We start from the raw sequence: 20,398 nt of genomic DNA, 5'->3' as shown, positions 1-20,398 counted from the left end.
CCTGCTTCTTCGAACCATGTCAAAACCGATGCAACAACACTTGCTCCGGCTCTATGACTTTAGCTTCATCAATGATCTCCGGTTCTTCTTCCGAAATGTCCTTTGGAGGCGTTCCCTGAAACACTTTCAACCAAGAAACATGAAAAACGTTGTGCATTGACCATGAGTTAGGCAATTGCAATTTCATTGAATCCTCATTTATCTTTTTAATGACAGGGAATGGACAATACATTCGAAAAGACAACTTGGGACACTTCTATCCAACTTGCTTAAGGTTGCTTCATGATTCTTAAATACACCCAATCCCCTTCCTTGATCGAAACATCCTGACGATGCTTATTTGCTTGCCGTGAATAAGATTCCTGAGCCTTGCTTAGCCAAAGCTTCACACTCTCAGATATCTCATCCAATGACTGACTTTCAGCATTGGCATCAGGCATTTGACTGACCAAGCGAGTCAAAAGTGACTAGAACGGACAACCAAAAGCTGCCTCATACGGAGTTCAACCAATGACAGAGGAAAAAGAGTCATTCAAAATAGCCTGGACCAATGAAGATAGAGCTCCCACTGAGACTGTTGATCATGCATAGATGACTTTAAAATATCAAAAGCTAACTGATTGTAAATCTCTGTCTGACCATCTGATTGTGGGTGAAAAGCAGATGAAAAATTCAACTTAGTGTCGAAATTTTCAAAGAGTGCGCGCCAAAAATTGGACGTGAACTTAACATCCCTATCTGAAACAATCGATTTGGCAAACCACAGAGAGGGTACCAATGCTTTATGAACAACTGTGCCACATCCTGTGCAGTGACTGTGGCCTTACAAGGAATTAACATGCAAAACTTGCTGAAATGATCAACAATCGTCAAACATTGAGTGTTCTTTGAATGCAAACTAGGTGGAAGGTTAGTCACAAAATCCATAGAAACATCTTGAAAAGGTCCATCGGGAATAGGCAGTGTGCCACAAAGTGATGATGTGGCGGATAGCAGAAACCCTAATTTCTGCCAAAAACCCGAAAATTCTTGCAAACCCTAATTTTTGCCAAAAACCCTAATTTTCGAAAATCACGGAGGCTGGAAAAAAAAAAAAAAAAAAAAAAATGAGCGACGCGAATTTCGCTTTTGAAGAGACTGCTTTTTTTTAACAAAAAAAAAGGAGAACTTGAGAGAAGAGCTTTTGAGCTCTTATGCTTTTTATTTTAAAAGCTTTTGGGGCTCTGCTTTTGGGCATCCCTTGTACCTTTAAATATGTGGAGAGGGCTTCACTTCTCAGAGCATCTGGACGCAGAGTCTGAGAGTGAAACCCTAGCCACACTCTTGTACTTTGATCTGATTAATATAAAAAGAAATACCGAAAGGGGCGCCAGTCTTTGGGGCCAATATCTCTAGGCACGGAACTCCGCCGGGCTAGTGCAAATCTATTGTGATCTGTGAATTGTTTTGAAGTGGTTATTTGGTGCTGTCGCGGTTGATTCTTGACTTGGAGTGTCCAAGTCTGTTACAGTGGTATTAGAGCACGGCGGATTTCTCTTCTACGGGAAATCCGATCCCCGGATTTTTTTTCCGCGGCACCTATGGCTTCAGGCAATGATCAGTCGACTCCCTCTGCATCTGGAGATGCAGGCAGGGATCACAACGAAGATTCTGGCACGGAGTATGGCCCGCCTAGGCCTACTCCAGCGGAGCAGCAAGAGATGGAGTGTCGAAAATTGATTGATGATGCAACAAAGATGATGCTCAATTTTGCCAAGGACCCGAAGATGGCAAAATATATGAACCAGACCTCTTTGGAAGAGGTACAGATGGATTGGCAAAGAACCACAACACCACTCCCGAAACTTGCTCTCAAGAAACCTTCTGCCTCCAAGAAATATACGGAGAAGGAACTGGAGAACGTGGTTGATGCACGGATTGCTCAACTTTTCGACGTGCAAAAGAAAGGCAAAATGCATGGCAAAAAGCAGAAGAAAGGCATTGACTTCCCGGGATATTCGGGTCGTCGGTCTACATTTGACAAGGCAAAGAAATTGAAGAAGCGCGTCAAGTTTGAAGACCTTCCCAGTTCTTCTTCTTCTTCTTCTTACAGTTCTTCTAGCTCTTCAGACTCGAGTGAAGAAGACAGGAAAAGCAAAAAGCGAAGCAAGAAACAACGCTTCGGAAAGGGCAAGAAAAAGGCAAAGAAGTCTAAGTCTCGCCCAGTGAGTGACACTTCTACAGAGGACTCGTCTACGGACAGTTCAGACTCTGACAACGGAAACTTTTATGCGAACAAGAATAATTTTTACAAAGCCAACCAGTATGACTTTCTCGAAGATAAAAGCAAGAAAGTTCGAGAGTTTAAGGAAGGTGGCCACTCGATCAAGTTTGATACTTTTTAAGAATACTCAGATGCTTCGAAGGCTTTGTCTTTTATACAGCAGTTTGACATCGCTTTCGCGGGAGGACGCTATTCAGAGCACTCCAAGATTCGGAGAGCTACCTCTTACTTTAAGGGGAATGCTCGTACTTGTTGGTCCACTCTTCTTTTAAACAAGACTGCGCCAGTTAAATGGCTGAAATTTAAGAAGCTTTTTAATTCTTCTTGGTTGACGCAAGAATATGAATGAGATATACGAGCTGCTTGGAACCATCTCTGGATGACCAAGAGGGATACAGTGAATTCTTACCGTGAAAGATTCTGGAGCTCTTTTCTACCCGCCTCTTCATTTAAGAAGATCTTGTTCAGAGAACAGATTGAGCGGTTTACCTTGGGTCTACCTACAGAGATCCGAAGGAACAGAAGTCAGCTTCTATTCAGGAGTTGATGAGTCATGCGAAGCGGGGCTTTGCCATTCACTCTAGCAGTCTGACCTACCCCATAGATGAGGCCATGACACAACGAGCCGAATAGACTTCTGGGAATGAAAGTAGAAAGAAAAAGAGCAACCCAGAGAAAAAGGATGCACGACCCAAGCTTACTCCTGAGGAGAGAGCTTGCTTCATCAGAGAGGGGAAGTGCTTTGGATGCGGGGAACAGGGACATATCTCCGCGAAGTGTCCTAAAAAGGCACAGAAAGGACAGAAATGATAAAGACGACAATAGGCCTGAGAGTTAGAGAGCAGCTGAGGAACGTGGCAGAAAAGGCAGATAGAAAAGTAGAACTGGTACCACATGGCGTGGGACCTGCACCGAATCTAATGAATGAAAGTACAAACTTTGCCGCTTTTGGGGCAAAGTGAAGGATCAGGAAGCTCTTTTGAAGGAGCCAAGGCCAAATTCTTTTCACTTGGAATTGGCGGCTCGATTTGGAATTACGCCCGACACTGACGCCACAAACGGAGGTAGTTCGATTGGCACCCGGATGGGATGTTGCCATTACACTGAGCATTGTAAACTTCGTTTGCAATGACAGGGGTGTTTAGGGCACGCGAGTGACGTTCTACTCAGGATCCCTTGGTACCACAAGAACTACGCCGTGGTTGACTACCGGGCCGAGAAAGCGACTTTGATAAATGAAGGGCTTAGAGATTGTACTTGATGAACTTTAGTTTCTTACTCATTCTTTTGGGAGAGAACTGAATGATGGATAAAGGTTGAATATGTTTTGACCTGATTAAAAGAACGCCAAGATTTTTCTCCACACTCATGCCGATTGCTTTTTTTAGAGGGCTTGAAGATCATACCATTGGTCTGATACCTGGAAGCACACCACCGAACCGGCCACGTGAGCCGAGTACAGAATGAAAAGATTATGAACCAAGTGAAAGACCTCTTGGAAAAGGGTCTTGTCTAGCTTGGTACTTCATTGTAGTGCTCTCCACTGTTGTTGGATTTGAAGAAAGACGGATCGTGGAGAATGTGCATTGATTATAGAGCTCTCAACAAAATCACCATCAAGAACAGATTTCCGATTCCTAGGATCGATGATATACTCCACAGGTTACAGGGATCCTCGTGCTTTAGCAGGATTGAATTGAAGAGTGGATATCATCAGATCTGAATCGCACCGGAAGACGTCTACAAGACAGCTTTTCGGACGACTTTTGGGTTATTTGAGTTTTTGGTGATGCCTTTTGGCTTAACCAATGCTCCTGCGACATTTAACCGGATGATGGACAAGATTTTTCTTGAAACATGAAGACTTTTGTAAGTCTTTTGGTTTTAAGTGCCAGCCTAAATTACCTTTTTTATATACCGTTTGGAAGTTCCACAAGAACCCTATAAAGCCTAGATTTATAGGTGCTTCTTGTAACACCTCTTTGACCGAGGTTTCCAAATGGCTTAGTTATTGTTTCAAAGCCATTTTACCTAGCGTAAATGAATTGTGGAATAATATGCTAAAGGAAGCAGACGTACCTACCGATTCAAGTTGGATTTTAAATGATTCAGTAGGTGTGATTCCTGTTTTAAAGTTTTTGAACTCTTCAAGAAGCCTTAAGGAGAAATCTTCTCCTTTATGTCTCCAAACTTTTGACTTTACAACGCTATACACGAAGCTAAATTTGGAGGACCTTAAATTTAGAGTCAAGTCTCTTATTTCAAAAGTTTTTGCGTTCAAGCTTGAGAAGGATAGGTACAAGGCATTGCTAGTAGAAAAGTCAGCCTTGAACTTTGACTTCTTATGGCTGAAAAATAAGAATGTAGATGTAGACAAAGGAAGAAAGAGATTCACCAGGATTGTAGATGACATTGACATCATATCTTGGTTAGATTTTCTTTTGGACAATTTATATATAACCATCGGCGACTCTCTTTTCAAGCAAACAATTGGTATCCCTATGGGTACCAATTGTGCTGTTTTTCTTGCTAATTTCTATCTTTTTACTTATGAGTTTGATTTTATGGAGCGTCTTGTCCTTGCTAACACTTGCCCAATATTTTTGCACAAGTTATGCAATGTAAGACGCTTTGTAGATGATCTTTTTGTCCCTGATGTTCCTTCTTTTCAAGATTTTATGTACTTGAATTCGAGTTCTGTAGGCGGAGGGATTTATCCCAAGGAGTTTTGTGAACTTAACTGTACCACAAATAGTGATTGTTGTGCCTTTTTAGACCTTAAGATTTTTCAGACTCCCTTGGGATTAGAAGTAGATATCTATGATAAGCGCCTTGAACCAGAATATGCCAATCTAAAAATCATCCGCATGCCTCACATTTCTTCGAACATTTCTCTTTTAGCTAAGTACGGTGTCATTTGCTCTCAACTATTTAGATTTTCTCGTCTTTGTTCTAGTAAATCTACTTTTGTTGTTCAATCTTGCCATCTTATTTCTTTACTAGTTGAAAAAGGATACTCATTCAAAAGAATCATGAAAAAAGTTCGTTCATTTTTGCATCGTAGTAAGTTTATTTTTAGTGTTTCTTCCTTTGGAATGTTCAAGATAATTAGTAGTAAATTCAATAGAAGTGGGGAGCTAAAAAGCCGACTTATTGTTTGACTTAATAACACCTTATGTTGTTGTTTTGATCTTTAGCGTTTCTAGTATTTTCACTATAGCTTGACAATTGCTAGCCTTTATCATGGCTGAGTATGCCCATCACCTCCGGAGGGTGATAGAAACTCAGCTCGTTGGTTTTGTAGAGTACGTTCAAAGCATGAATGACCTCTATATAAACCTGCACCTACTCTTGGGCACTGACGACGTGAGTAGGGATGTCATAGCTGTTGTCCAAGCTATGCATGATAAAGGTGATAATCTTATTCTTCCTGTTTGGACAAGCAGTGAAGTTGAGATCACATATTGTCAAGTTTGGTTCTTTGCTCTTCGTAGGTTTGTAGTAGTATTCATTTTTCGATTTCATATTTAGCTTACCTGAGGACTTAAGAATGTGTTCCGTTATAGGTTGTTGTGTGAAGTTTGATTTCGAGGATTAAGTTTTTAAGATGTCTTATCCTTTTTTTTTTTTTGCTTAAAGTTGAGTACTTGTTTTAAGCCAAGTAAGTTGCGTCAACTTATTTTACACATACCTTTTTTGAAAACATTTTTAAGTTAATAATGTTTTGTTTTATCTAGTTTTGTTTCGAAGCAATCAAAGTGATTTAGTTAGTTAGTTTGTTTGTTTTTGTTTTTCTTTTCTTTTCATGTGTCCCTTGCTTTTATAGTTTTATGAGTGCTTTATTCCCTCTTATAATTCGTGAGTTCAGACTATTCTGAACTTATGAAGGTATATAAGATTTTTCGAGAGTACAGGCTATTTGTTGGCACTTTCTTTGACGACATCATTGTTTTCTCTAAGAATGAGGCAGAACATAGAGATCATCTGCTTCAAGTCTTTCAAGCATTACGAGATCACACATTAGTGATTAATGCAAAGAAAAGTGAATTTTTTCTACCAGAGATACACTTTTTGGGACACATTGTGTAAGCAGCAGGAGTGCAAATGGACCTGGCCAAGATAGAGACTATCCGAGATTGGCCCGATTTGAGGAATGTCCATGAAGTTGGAAGCTTCTTGGGACTGTGTTCGTACTACAGGCGGTTCATACGGAAGTTTGCAGAGGTTGCTTCCCCTTTGCATACCTTGACATAGAAAGGAGTACCTTTTTCGTGGGGACCCACAGAGGTGACTGCCTTTCGGACATTGCAAGAGAAATTGACTACGGGACCTATTTTGACTTTATCGGACTTGCAAAAGTCATTTGAAGTATATTGTGATGCTTGTGGTCGTAGTCTGGGTACAGTCTTGATGCAAGAAGGCCATGTCATCGCTTACGAGAGCCGTTTGTTCTCTAGGCCGGAGATGACAGCACAGATTTATGAGAAAGATCTTTTGGCGGTTATCCATGCTCTTACTCAATGGCGGCATTACCTACTCGGAGCGGATTTTACTGTCTTTACAGACCATCAGAGTTTGCGCTACTTCTTGTCACAGAAGCAGCTTTCAGAAAAGCAGATACGGTGGGCGAACATCTTGTCACAGTTCCACTTCCAGATTGTCCATGTGCAGGGACAAAAGAATGTGGTGGTAGATGCTTTGTCTCGGAAACCGTTGGTTCTGGCTATTTCCGCGATACATCATAGGAGCTTCGAGGATGTGGTCGATCAGTATGCCACAGATACAGATTTTACAGACATTTTCACACGGATACGGGATGGGGAGACAGTAGCTGGATACTCCCTTCGGGAAGGCTACTTGATGAAAAAGACTATGTTGTGCGTTACACAGCCGTTGAGGGAAAAGGTTATGACTGAATGCCACTGTCCACCTTTTACGGGTCACCGAGGCATTGCTACCACCATGAACGGGGTAGAGAGATACTTCTTTTGGCCGTGACTCAAAAAGGATGTGGAAGAGTTGTGCGCAGTATGCCAGAAGGTTAAGTTTGACAGACATAAGGCACAGGGATTGTTACACCCTTTACCCATACCCACCCTCCCCTGGGAAAGTATTGAAATGGATTTCATTTTTTATCTCCCGATTACACAGAATGATCACGATGATTTTTCGATTACATGGCACGTCTGAGACGATTGTCTCCGACAGAGACCCCAGATTTATGAGTTTGTTTTGGAAGGCAATTTGGGAGAACATTGGCACGCGGTTGCAGTTCTCGTTATCGTTCCACTTGCAGACTAACGGGCAATCTGAGATTGCCAATTCAGTGGTTTTAGATTTATTGAAGTCTTGTATCTCGGATCAGAAGACTCAATGGGAAAAGAACTTACCTTTGGTGGAATTTGCCTACAATAACACGATACACTCTTCGACGGGGAAGACGCCATGTGAGATTGTTGAAAGTGCTGCGAAGGTTCCATCCTTCCTAAGCACGAAAGATTAGATATTGGAAGCGGATGAATATTCGTGAGATTTGGATACGGCTTTTGCCAAGGTTCGCGAGACTTTGCAGGAGTCTCAAGAACGACAGAAAAAGACAGCGGATCTCCATCGTCGCGACTTGAAATTGAAGGAGGATGATTGGGTGCTCTTACATTTTGAGAAGGCACGCCTACGAAAGAAAAAGGGAAAGGAGAGGCTTTTTCCAAAGCTTAGTATGCGATACTACGGACCTTTCCAGATCACTGACAAGATAAATGATGTCTCCTTCCGATTGAAACTGCCAGATACTTGGAGGATTCACAATGCATTGCATGTGAGTCTCTTGAAACCTGTTAAGGGTAATGTGCCTGATGATGGGGAGCCTGATGAGCAACCCGAAGTGGAAGAAAACGAGGAGATCCTTGTTCTTGAACAGATTTTGGCACATAACCATATGAAGAAAGGTAAAGTCCGAAGGCGGTTCTTGGTTAAGTTCAAGAACTTTCCTGCATTTGATGCGAAGTGGATGGAGGAGGAGGACGTAGCAGATACTCCTCGGATTGTGAAACTTTACCTCGATGTTTTGGTTTAGCATAGTCTACTCCAAACGGAACCCAGAAATTCAACTTGGCCGGAGATCTGGTGCAGTGGGATGCACAAGAGGGGAGTTACTCCGCTCCCTTGTCAATAGATGCCTTGATTTTGATACTAAAGTCACTGATGTCTCTTTGAACTTCAAGGATACTGAGAGCTGATAGTATTCTGCTGGATGACTTTATGAAATGGAATTCCTGATAATGATACTGATTTGTTTCTTCACTTCTTTTGAGTGCAGGAACTGTAGACGAAATGACTGCAGCATTTTGGTCTACTTGATCTCGAATAGACATGGTTGCAATAGGGGTTAGTCAATCGGACATCGATGAGGTTTCGATTGGACCTAGATGTGATTGCTAGCTACATTGCCGATAAATCATGGTCTAAGATCCGAATGAATGTTGAATGTCATGTGATGTCCTGTGATGTCGTGTGATGTGACTGTCGATTTTGTACATGTGCTAGATGTGTGTTCCTAGTACGTAGGTACTAACAGTCAGTGTCTACTAAGACGGTTTATGGCTTTTGTCGGTTTTGCAGGCGTAATCGCGGTCGATTACAATGCTTTCAAGAGGGGGGTCTGTTACAAAGTGATGACGTGGCGGATAGCAGAAACCCTAAAATTCCTGCAAACCCTAATTTCTGCCAGAAACCCTAATTTCCGGAAATCGCGGAGGTTGAATTTTTTTTTTAAATTTTTTATTTTTATAAAAATGATGAGGACGTGAATTTCGCTTTTGAAGAGAATGCTTTTTTTTAACAAAAAAAAAGGAGAACTTGAGAGAGAAGAGCTTTTGAGCTCTTATGCTTTTTATTTTAAAAGCTTTTGGGGCTCTGCTTTTAGGCATCCCTTGTACCTTTAAATATGTGGAGAGGGCTTCACTTCTCAGAGCATCTGGACGCAGAGTATGAGAGTGAAACCCTAGCCACACTCTTGTTCTTTGATCTGATTGATTTAAAAAGAGATACCGAAAGGGGCGCCAGTCTTTGGGGCCAATATCTCTAGGCACGGAACTCCGCCGAGCTAGTGCAAATCTATTGTGATCTGTGAGCTATTTTGAAGTGGTTATTTGGTGCTGTCGCGGTTGATTCTTGACTTGGAGTGTCCAAGTCTGTTACACAGTGGAAGCAAGAGGCCTTGCTGCTTACCTCGAGGAGCTTTTACCTTTTGACATATAGTGCACTGTGTGACATAACGAAACACGTCCTTTCGCATTTTAGGCCAATAAAAGAATCTTTCTATTTTTTCCAAAGTGGTGTTCATTCCCCTGTGCCCACCTGTGAGAGAATCATGTGCATCATGCAATATGGTTGGCCTTAGAGAGGGCAACACACATAAACGTTGACGAAAATACAACAAACCATCACGAATGAGATAGTTGCTTGGCCCTTGGGAAGCAAGAGCTTGCAACCATTGCTTACCAAACTCGGAATCCGCATACTGGTTCTTCATGCTGTCAAAAGACACACCCTGAATAGAAATTGCGGATCTTGACTCAAGAGCCAAAATCTGTCCTTTGCGACTCAACGCTTCTGTAATAGGGTTAGCTTTTCCAGGCACATACTCAATCAAACCTCCAAATTGCTCAAAAAATTGTGACCACCGTGCTTGGCGATCACTCCAATGTGCACTAGGCATAGATTGGAGCCACTTGAGGGCTTGGTGATCTGTGCGAACTGTAAACTCTTTACCATAAAGAAAATGCTTCCAATGCTTAAGAGAGTGAATAACAGACAAAAGTTCCTTATCATAAACTGAATAGTTCTTTTCGGCACTATTGAGCTTCCGGCTAAGGAAAGCTACAGGACCACCATGCTGCTGAAGCACAGCGCCTATGGCGACATTGCTCGCATCCGTCCATACCTCAAAGGGGTCATCCTAAGAGGCAAGGATAAGACACGGTGCTTCTGTCACCGCAACCTCGAGAGCTGTGAAAGCCTCATTGGCTGCTTCGGGCAAGTCTACGCGCTGACGGCGAGTCTTTACTCCCTTCAAAACATCAGTCATAGGTGCGGCAATGCGTGCAAAATTCTCTATGTGCGAACTATATGCTTGACATAAACCAAGAAAAGAACGTACATCATATGCAGTCTTGGGCAAATCCCAATTACGTACCTGTTCCACCTTTGCGGGGTCTAGCTTGACGCCTTCTGCAGAAATGATATAACCCAGATAAGTAACTTTAGTGAGAAAAAACTCAGATTTCTTAGCTGCAATGTACAACTGACACTCATCTAAACAGGTCAATATCCTTCCCACATCCCTTTCATGTTGCTCCCACGATGCAGAAAAAATGAGAATATCATCAAGAAAGATGAACACACATACACCAACCATATCACCGAAATGGCCTACCATGAGACGGTTAAATGTACCCACGCCACCTGTCAATCCAAAATTCATAACCACATATTTCCATTGCCCTCGCTCTGTGCGAAAAGCAGTTTTGAAGATGTCGCCTTTGAATACCCGTACCTGATGGTAGCCACTTTTGAGATCGATCTTACTGAAAACCTTTGCCCCATTGAGCCTATCAAGGATATACTCAATGCGAGGCATCTGAAACTTGTTCTTGACGGTCATCTTGTTCAATGTCCTATAATGAACACACAAACGAGACGAACCATCCTTTTTGCGAACAAACAAAATAAGAGCAGCAAAAGGACTTACACTAGGACGTATGAATCCTCTAGCTACCAACTCCGTGAGTTGCTGCTCTAACTCTTCCTCTTGTGTTTTGTTCAAACGGTAGGGAGCCTTATTGACTGGCTGTGCCCCCTCCATAAGCTCGATGTGATGGTTCTCCGGCGGCTCGGGTGGGAGACGGGGTGGAAGATCATCCTGCAAAAAGAGATGCTTAAACTTAGTAAACAAAGCTGAATACTTATCTGGAGCCTAAATGCTCTGGGTAACTGGAGCAGCATAGATGAATGCCGCTTGTGCTCCTCGTCATAATTCACGCTTTACCTGCACATGAGAAATGAGAGGCAAAGAATGCAGACCCTCCACAACACGAATGATCATGGGAGAGTCACTCTTGGTATTTAATGTGAGAGTGTTGTCCTCCCAATCAATGAGAGGGTTATGCTCACGAAACCATCTAATGCCCAAAAGCATATCACATCTTGAAAGAGGAGACACGAGAAATTTCCTATGGAAAGCAGCTTGTTGAACTGTAAACAACACATCAAGGCACTCTTTCGTGATGAGAGAGTCCATACCGGGAGCGAAGCCAGAGATCTCGAGAGGAGATTTTTGACTAACCTCTAGGCGGGCTCTCTCAACAAGAGAGGCACTAATCACATCATGCATATTGCCTGGATCAAACAATATGACAAAACATTGACCCTTTACATGACCATAACACTTGATGAGAGACTCATCAATGTGTGTGCCAGAGACATGAGAAGATTCAGTTTGGTTCATTAAAGTGCTTGTGGTTGCTGTGGGTGCCTTAGGTTCTTTAGGTGGGGCTGTCTTAGGACGCACCTTCTTAATGTGACCCTTGACGTGACATTGATAACATCTACCTTCCTTAGCATAAATCGCTTGTTCTTCAGCCGTTATGTACCCTCCTACAATTCCTTGTGCGGCTTTTTCATCCGTGGTTAGCTTAGGTTTTGCAGGTGCCTTAGCTTTACCCTTAGATTCATTCTTAGAGTTCTTTTCCAAGGAATTAGAGGAAGATTGGCTAGAAGAGTTACCATTCTTACCGTTCTTACCATTCTGCGAATTCTAAGAAGTCTGAGAGGTTCCTTGAGAGGTCTTGTTCTCCTTAGGCTTTCCCTTATTGTGCTTCATCTCCTGTGCAAGAGTAATCGCTACCGCCTTGTTGAGATCGATTGGATCAAGTACCTCCACATCAAACTTGATATACTCGTCCGATCCATAAAGGAATGCCTCCTTGCGCTCCGCATCCGATTTGTGTAATTGAGTGCCAAGCTGCAAAACACGATTAGAGAAAGACATAACTGGCATACCATTTTTCTTGAGAGCGCGCAAATCGTCCTTCAATCGTGCGAGGTACCGGGGTGGCATAAACCGTGCCTTTAGCTTGTCTTGGGCCCAATTGAAGGAAAGGGGCGCGTCTTCGTTGGCTTCCTCTAGGTGCGCGGCCAACTGTGCCTCTTGCCATGCGTGGTACCAATTAATGGCATCATCGGCAAGGTATATGGCTGCCGTCAAAACCTTGCTATTGCCTGTCTTCTTAGTTGTCGCAAAATAAGCATTAAATTGGTGCAACCAAGAATGAATAACAGTAGCATCCATCTTACCATCATACTTACTAAAAGTCAACTTCTCTGTGACTGAGTTGTTGGAGTCCGAATCTCGGCTTGCGCCACTTGATGAACTACCAACATCTTTGGCTGGCTTGGACTTCGAGGCAAGAACCTGTCGAACCAATTCTTGCATGCGTAGTTTTCTCTGTGCCTCACGATCGGCCTCTAAGGCTGCTCGTCTTTCTTCGGCCGACTCCTTCCTTTGTGCTTTTCTTTCTTTTCGTTCCTCGGCTGCCAAGCACGCTTCGTGGTCCAAGGTTTCCTGTCTGGTTTGGCGGTCACGCTCCACGGCAATGCGATTTGCTTCTTCTTGTGCCATCGCAACGCGATTCGCTTCTTGTTGTGCCATCACAACATGATTCGCTTCTTGTTGTTGTGCCATCATGTCCATTATCGGCTTGACCAAAGCCTCCATAGGATTCGGTGCAAACCGTGGCGTAGATGGGGAAGGAGGAGGGTCTGAAAAACCTCCTTGGTGGTGAGATTCTTCTTCGCTACTGTCATGCCCATCACCTCTGTAACAGACTTGGACACTCCAAGTCAAGAATCAACCGCGGCAGCACCAAATAACCACTTCAAAACAAGTCACATATCACAATAGATGTACACTGGCCCGGCGGAGTTCCGTGCCTAGAGATATTGGCCCCAAAGACTGGCGCCCCTTTTGGTATTTCTTTTTATATTAATCAGATCAAAGTACAAGAGAGTGGCTAGGGTTTCACTCTCAGACTCTGCGTCCAGATGCGTTGAGAAGTGAAGGCCTCACCACTTATTTAAAGGTTACAAGGGATGTCCAAAAGCAGAGCCCCAAAAGCTTCAAAATCAAAAGCCCTGAAAGCAAAAGTCTTTTCCCTCTCTCACAGAGAGTTTCTGAAAGCAAAAGCAAATTCTCTCTCTCTCTCTCTCTCTCTCTCTCTCTCTCTCTCTCTCTCTCTCTCTCTCTCAATGAGAGCAATAAAAAGCAATTATGCTTTTTTGGCCAAAAGCTGAGATTTGTGTCGCTCAAAAATATCCCTTTTTTTAAAAAAATTTATTATTTATAGTTGACCTCCGCGATTTCCGGAAATTAGGGTTTACAGGTTTTTTTAGGGTTTCTGGTAGAAATTAGGGTTTCTGCTGTCCACCACATCATCACTTTGTGACATACCCCCCTCTTGAAAGCATTGTAATCGACCGCGATTACGCTTGCAAAACCGACAAAAGCCATAAACCGTCGTAGCAGACACTGACTGTTAGTACCTACGTACTAGGGACACACATCTAGCACATGTACCAAATCGACAGTCACATCACACGACATCACAGGACATCACTAGACATCACAGGACATCACATGACATTCAACATTCATTCAGATCTTAGACCATGATTTATCGGCAATGTAGCTAGCAATCACATCTAGGTCCAATCGGGACCTCATCGATGTCCGATTGACTAACCCCTAGTGCAACCATGTCTATGCGAGATCAAGTAGACCAAAATGCTGCAGTCATTTCGTCTATCAGTTCCTGCACTCACAAGAAGTCAAGGACAAATTAGTATCATAATCAGGAATTCCATTTCATAAAGTCATCCAGCAGAATACTGTCAGCTCTCAGTATCCCTGAAGCTCAAAGAGACATCAGTGACTTTAGTATCAAAATCAAGGCATCTGTTGACAAAGGAGCGGAGTAACTCCCCTCTTGTGCATCCCACTACACCAGATCTTTGGCCAAGCTGAATTTTTGGGTTCCGTTTGGAGTAGACTATGCTAAACCAAAACATCGAGGTAAAGTTTCACAATCCGAGGAGTATCTGCTACGTCCTCCTCCTCCATCCACTTCGCATCAAATGCAGGAAAGTTCTTGAACTTAACCAAGAACCGCCTTCGGACTTTACCTTTCTTCGTATCGTTATGTGCCAAAATCTGTTCAGGAACAAGGATCTCCTCGTTTTCTTCCACTTCGGGTTGCTCATCAGGCTCCCCATCATCAGGCACATTACCCTTAACAGGTTTCAAGAGACTCACATGCAATGCATTGTGAATCCTCCAAGTGGCAGTTTTAATCGGAAGGAGACATCATTTATCTTGTCAGTGATCTGGAAAGGTCCGTAGTATCGCATACTAAGCTTTGAAAAAAGCCTCTCCTTTTCCTTCTTCTTTTGTAGGCGTGCCTTCTCAAAACGTAAGAGCACCCAATCATCCTCCTTCAATTTCAAGTCGCGACGATGGCGATCCGTTGCCTTTTTCTGTCGTTCTTGAGACTCCTGCAAAGTCTCGCGAACCTTGGCAAAAGCCGTATCCAAATCTCGCGAATATTCATCCGCTTCAAATATCTAATCTTTCGTGCTCATGAAGGATGGAACCTTCGCAGCACTTTCAACAATCTCAAATGGCGTCTTCCCCGTCGAAGAGTGTATCTTGTTATTGTAGGCAAATTCCACCAAAGGTAAGTTCTTTTCCCATTGAGTCTTCTGATCCGAGATACAAGACTTCAATAAATCTAAAACCACTGAATTGGCAATCTCAAATTGCCCGTCAGTCTGTAAGTGGAATGATGACGAGAACTGCAACTGCGTGCCAATGTTCTCATATGGAATCAAATGGTTCTTGATTTGACGTTCGAGCTAGCTAAGTACAAAGAGAACTTGGATTTCTACATCATGTGCCTGAATAGAGTAGATATTATCTTAGGAATTTCATGGTTTTATGATAAACAAGATACATTGTATATAGACTATGTACATCGCTCTCTTGTCTTTGTTAAACAGGACATGTCTCATGTGTCTGTTTCGCTTTGTAATCAGATTTCTGTAAATATAGGTTTGCAATACCATGTTATTGCTTTGGAAATGTGAAAGGATACAAAGTCTTCAGATGTCGACTTTTATTGGTGTATACCATCTGCATGGTTTGATTCATTAGTACTTGGTACAACAGTCACTGAATTTCGTAAAAATGTTTCATGTTCTTCTGTTGAAAAGATTTTGACGAGTCCACCCTTATGCAAGAAATCATGACTGATTTCAAGGATGTTTTCCCTGTCGATCTACCATTTCTTTATATTGTTCCAACAGGGTACAATTATGTGGCTTTGCTCTTCTTCTCCAGGCGGTAGAATGCCAACGAGAGAGAGAGAGAGAGAGAGAGAGAGAGAGAGAGAGAGAGAGAGAGAGAGCCCACATCTCATATTTAAGGGCCCTATAGCAGTTACATGAAAAACAGCATGTTCTAAAACGTTGGTGGTCCAAAATCAAGCGCCCTGTGGGTTGTCTGTACAACTTTGCCACGTGATTAGCTGTCAGCGTAAACGCGGAGATGTCCGTTCAGCCTACCACGTCATCTTCTTTAGTTGTGTTTGTGTGTGTATGATCTGCTTTTTTCAGGGTTTAGGCCCCTCGGCTGGATTGTGTAAATCGTCGAGGGTCAGGATTTCTAATCCTAACCCATATATGATTTGGGCCACTCGACGAAGATCTGTAAGTTGGTAAACCTTGTGCGCTTCTCCTTCTGCTCTATGTTTTAGGCCCCTCGGTTAGGATCTGCAAGTTGACTAGACAAACTTTGCTTGTGAACATATAAAGCTCACATATTTGGCAGTTTGGTGCTCGTGAGGGGCTTATGGCTCGGGGATTGTGTGGATATATTTGTGGTATCTGAGGAGATGAGATGTTGCAAACCTATGGGCTTCCCCATTTTGGTGCTCGTGAACTGTTTTTTGACCTGTGCTCTGCAAGAAAAACACAAATCTGTTTTGTCATCTAATTCTATAGCATTTATTTTCATAATTTAACCTCACGTAACTCATGATCCTTGCAGGAATATAATGTCAAGGCGTATCCAACCACCAAACCTTTCTTTGTTAGTAGATTTTTGCAAGGTGTGCCATCCTTCTCAAAGAAAAAGGGGAGTGATCCAAAATGGACCATGCACCGTGAGGGTTTACAAGGTCGGCAAGTTACAGAGGCTCTCCGGGTATGTACTTTTTTAACATTTAATTGTAACTTACATTTTAAGTAATGAATTATGGCCTGAGCAGGCTAAGGTGACTGGCTGTTTTGTATAGGAGTCTTGTTCATGAAGTAGTGGATGTTAATGCCTTGTATTGGCCCATTTTGTATGAATAGGAGAAGTACAAAGGAAAGTCTTGGCTTCTGAATGATGATCAAGGGCAAATATCATTTCAAGGGGCACTAGAGGGTGGACAACAGGCTTCTTATTACCTTTTAGTGATGAATGGGAGGGACTTTCTTGCCATGCCTGCAGGTGCATGGTATGTTCTAACATTTTATAGGAAGATTGTGCATTCAGTAGTAGTGTTTGTTATGGAATTTTGCATTGTGGTTGTTCAACCATAATCCAGTTTCAGAAGAACCTACATATTCGCTAATTGTGCAAATCTATGCAAAGATCTTGTGCTTCCAGGATCATTTTTGCTAATTCTACAAATTTATGCAAAAGACTCATGCTTCTCAAACCTGGAATCATTACATCCTGACACACCATGATGATATGTTAGTGATTACAATGTTAGAAAAGCTCACAACGAGGTTTATGTTCCTAGCTATGAGAAGGAATCAAATATGTCCCACTCTTTTTTGATTTAAATGCTGTCATAAATGTAAATTTTGGCTCAACTCCTACATCTGTGAGCCTTTTGTGTTTGAGTTTAAAAAAATATGGTCTTTATAGTCCTCATTGTACTGAGGAAACTTTTGGTGTTTTGAATGTGACACCGACACTACCAGGTTTAAGTAAAAATGTTCAGCCATTACTGCACACTAACAATCTTGGTATTACGCAGTATCCGTTTGGTACTAGAGAGTACCAATTCTGAAAATCATCTGTAATTGAATGTTTCCAGTGGGCTGCATCTTGCTGCTTTTTTGATCGCTAATAAAGACAGATGATATGCACTGTAGGAATCTTATTTGCATAGCTCATAATCATGAAAAGTGGCAACTAGTAAGCATTAATTTTGCTGGCTAGCATGCTTAATCTCACTTCTGTGTGTTGACAGCAGAACCTTACTGACTATACTGCTTACATTCTTGTGGATCTCTATTTGTCCCGTTATGTGTTACTCCTAGAGTTCTTGTTTCTTTTAATCCCAAGGGATGTGTTGTATTGTGCAACTAAATAGAGACATTATGGTGCAGAAGACATTAGCTGCTTTATCTACAGGTACAATTTTCACAAAGTTACCAACTACAAGCAGTTAACCCTGGAGGAAGCAGAGGAGCAAATGAAGAATAGACGTAAAACTGCGGATGGCTATCAACGCTGGCTCATGAAAGCTGCTAATACAGGCGCGGCTGCTTTTGGTGAAGTTGAGAAAATAACTGGAGGAAGTGGGGGTCGTGGTGGTTTTAAGCGGAGGGCTGATGATGATGATGATGATCCTGCATTTTCTGACAAAGGCGAAGAGGATGCAGATGAAGAGGCGAACATGATAAATAGACTTGGCATGAATAAGAAGGGTGGAGATGAAGATGGAGAGGAACCAGCCAGAGGAAATGATCGCGAATTAGATGATGAAGAGCCTGAAAGAGGTTGTCCTGTATTTCATATAGCTGCTTAAAAAGGTTTTGCAATTGGGAAAATTGTGTTATGTAAACAAACCGGCATTTATAGTCTCTGGTAGGTCTGATTTTATGTCTGCATTGTTATAGGAGACGACTGGGAACATGAAGAGACTTTTACGGATGATGATGAAGCGGTTGGGAATGACCCAGAAGAGAGAGAAGATAATGGTCCAGACCTACCTGCTCCTCCTGAGATCAAGCAGGTTAAATATCAAACTTTCAAGCACTGCTACGTTTTCGACAAAAAACTTCATGAAACTCTAACTTAGTTGCCAACATTGAGGGTTCAACATCAAACGTTTTCATTTTTAGCCACATGCGTAGTCACCTCTTTGTGTGGGTGGGAATCACCCCTTCCATGTATTTTAAAACTGCTTACATGCAAAGCATTGTATGCCTGATAAAATAGGTTACCTTAGGTTGTATAACAAGTGCACAGGGCATTTACCTATAAAGCAGGGGTACTTGTGCACGAGTCATAAAAGTATTATGGAACCGGCCACCACCACATAACTAGGTGGTGCAAAACATTAACTAATTGGAAGCTGACTACTAGGTGATGACCTCCAAACTCTTTACACCTTCTAGGTGCTCTGAGTCACATACCAGATGTGATACATCAGAAGTACCTGTCCAGGTGGCCTACCAGATATCATAGCAGTTAAAATAAGCATGTTTTATTATAAATACAGGCACATATAAAAACGTACAGTACGTCTCATAATGTTTTTGATTCTACGTGTTTTTTTCCTTTTCTCAGAACGTAGTCTATTGTAATGTCTTTTGCTAGGTGATCAATTGTATTTTAGAGCTTCATGGTGCTTGTTTGTGTATGCTATGGTCAACCATTGAAAAGTCATTGAGGAGGTGCATGATCCCGCTCCATTTGTCATATCTAACCAAGTTGACGTATTTTATTTTTGATCCTCAAAAATACGTCTAGTATGCGCATTGTACGCTGCGTATTAAACGTCTCATCCTGTAGCTTGGCTGCTATGCAAGACATTCCCTTCTACAGCCCTCTAGTCATTCCTTTAGAATGATGCATTCCAAAAGACGGTACTCTATGTCATTCTCCTACTGATGCATCCAAAATATTTCTTTCTTGTGGATCCACTACTTAACTAACAGTTCAAATGTGCATGTATTTAAAAACTAGATCATTCATCAACTAGAACTGTATAAAAATAGCCACTTTAGTGATAGCTACACAAATCGTAGTTGTGGCACTTACTAGATTGGTATCTTGCATACATGGCTCGCCAAGTCATTGTTATGCTAAACTGTTACTTGAGTCGTCTCGTCGACAGCTAGCCATGGGGTTAGACTCTAGATGTTGGTATGCACAAATGTTAGCCTGGTTTCAATTGCAATTGCAATGCTTTTTGTACTCCTCTGCGAGTTTTAGAACAAAATGGGCTTTTTCAAAGAGCATTTTCTTTGCATTGCTGAGGATGGATTTATATTATGGCTGAGATAAAGGGATTCACACCTTTCGCATGACTTGCTTCCATGTACCATAGGATAGGTACAAACCTCCTGCCTTTGTATAGATAGAGACACCTTGGTACCCCGAGAGGAGTGATATGCAAGCTATACGACTTAGAGCGAGAGATATATGAGCATTACATATGGTGATGCCCAATATATTTTGAGATATGGGGTCAATCTCATAGTTTGTTCAGAGATGGAGTTGGGGCCTTTGTCTAGGGTGGTGGATTACGTTGATCAGAGATGCCTTGTGTTATTCTTGTTGGCATCTCTTTGGATTTGTCTAGAAGGTCCCGGTATTTTTTAGGGACAGGTAGTAGAGAGTGAGGGCTGTTTTGTGGCTATGCCCGGCTAGTGTAAGGTAGTTTTCTCATGTCAAGATTTTCCAGCCATGTGTAGCTCGGGGTTTTGGCTCATTCCGTGGCCATAGAGGCTCTTGCAAGCTGGGACTATTTTCCCCCATCCTTGGCATACTTTTCCCTTGATCCCTATGGGCCCTTCTTTCCCTTTCTCCTTTTCCTCTTATTTGCCCCTATTTTATTAGATCGTGGGTTGGAGGAGTGGTTCAGGCAGCTTTGGATTTACCTTGTATAGGGAGCCGCGGGGGGTGGGGGGGGGGGGGGGGGGGGGGGGGGGGGGTGGGTGGGGGGTACCACCTTAGGCACGGTAGATAGAGCCCAGCCAGGCCCCTCTTATTGGGGCAGCCCCTAGGGGTGCTAT

General features: G+C 42.5%; 1 protein-coding gene across 2 annotated transcripts in view; it reads left to right on the top strand.

The window, feature by feature from the left end:
• LOC147451522 (transcription initiation factor IIF subunit alpha-like) overlaps positions 1-20,398 on the top strand; it is a 67,944-nt gene that overhangs the window by 12,219 nt on the left and 35,327 nt on the right. Inside the window, exons 2-5 of one of the 2 annotated variants that reach the window (XM_086520410.1) lie at positions 16,422-16,577; positions 16,730-16,875; positions 17,787-18,154; positions 18,275-18,390. In XM_086520410.1, coding sequence (XP_086376536.1) covers positions 16,422-16,577; positions 16,730-16,875; positions 17,787-18,154; positions 18,275-18,390 — 786 coding nt within the window. The remainder of the gene's footprint in view (positions 1-16,421; positions 16,578-16,729; positions 16,876-17,786; positions 18,155-18,274; positions 18,391-20,398) is intronic. The other variant, XM_086520411.1, reaches the window with a different exon arrangement.

The sequence above is a fragment of the Adiantum capillus-veneris genome, chromosome 9, assembly GCF_014529385.1.
Source record: "Adiantum capillus-veneris isolate H3 chromosome 9, ASM1452938v2, whole genome shotgun sequence".
Classification (NCBI taxonomy): Eukaryota; Viridiplantae; Streptophyta; class Polypodiopsida; order Polypodiales; family Pteridaceae; genus Adiantum; species Adiantum capillus-veneris.
The sequence above is the reverse complement of the archived record's forward strand: the minus strand, read 5'-3'. Positions and strand labels throughout refer to the sequence as shown.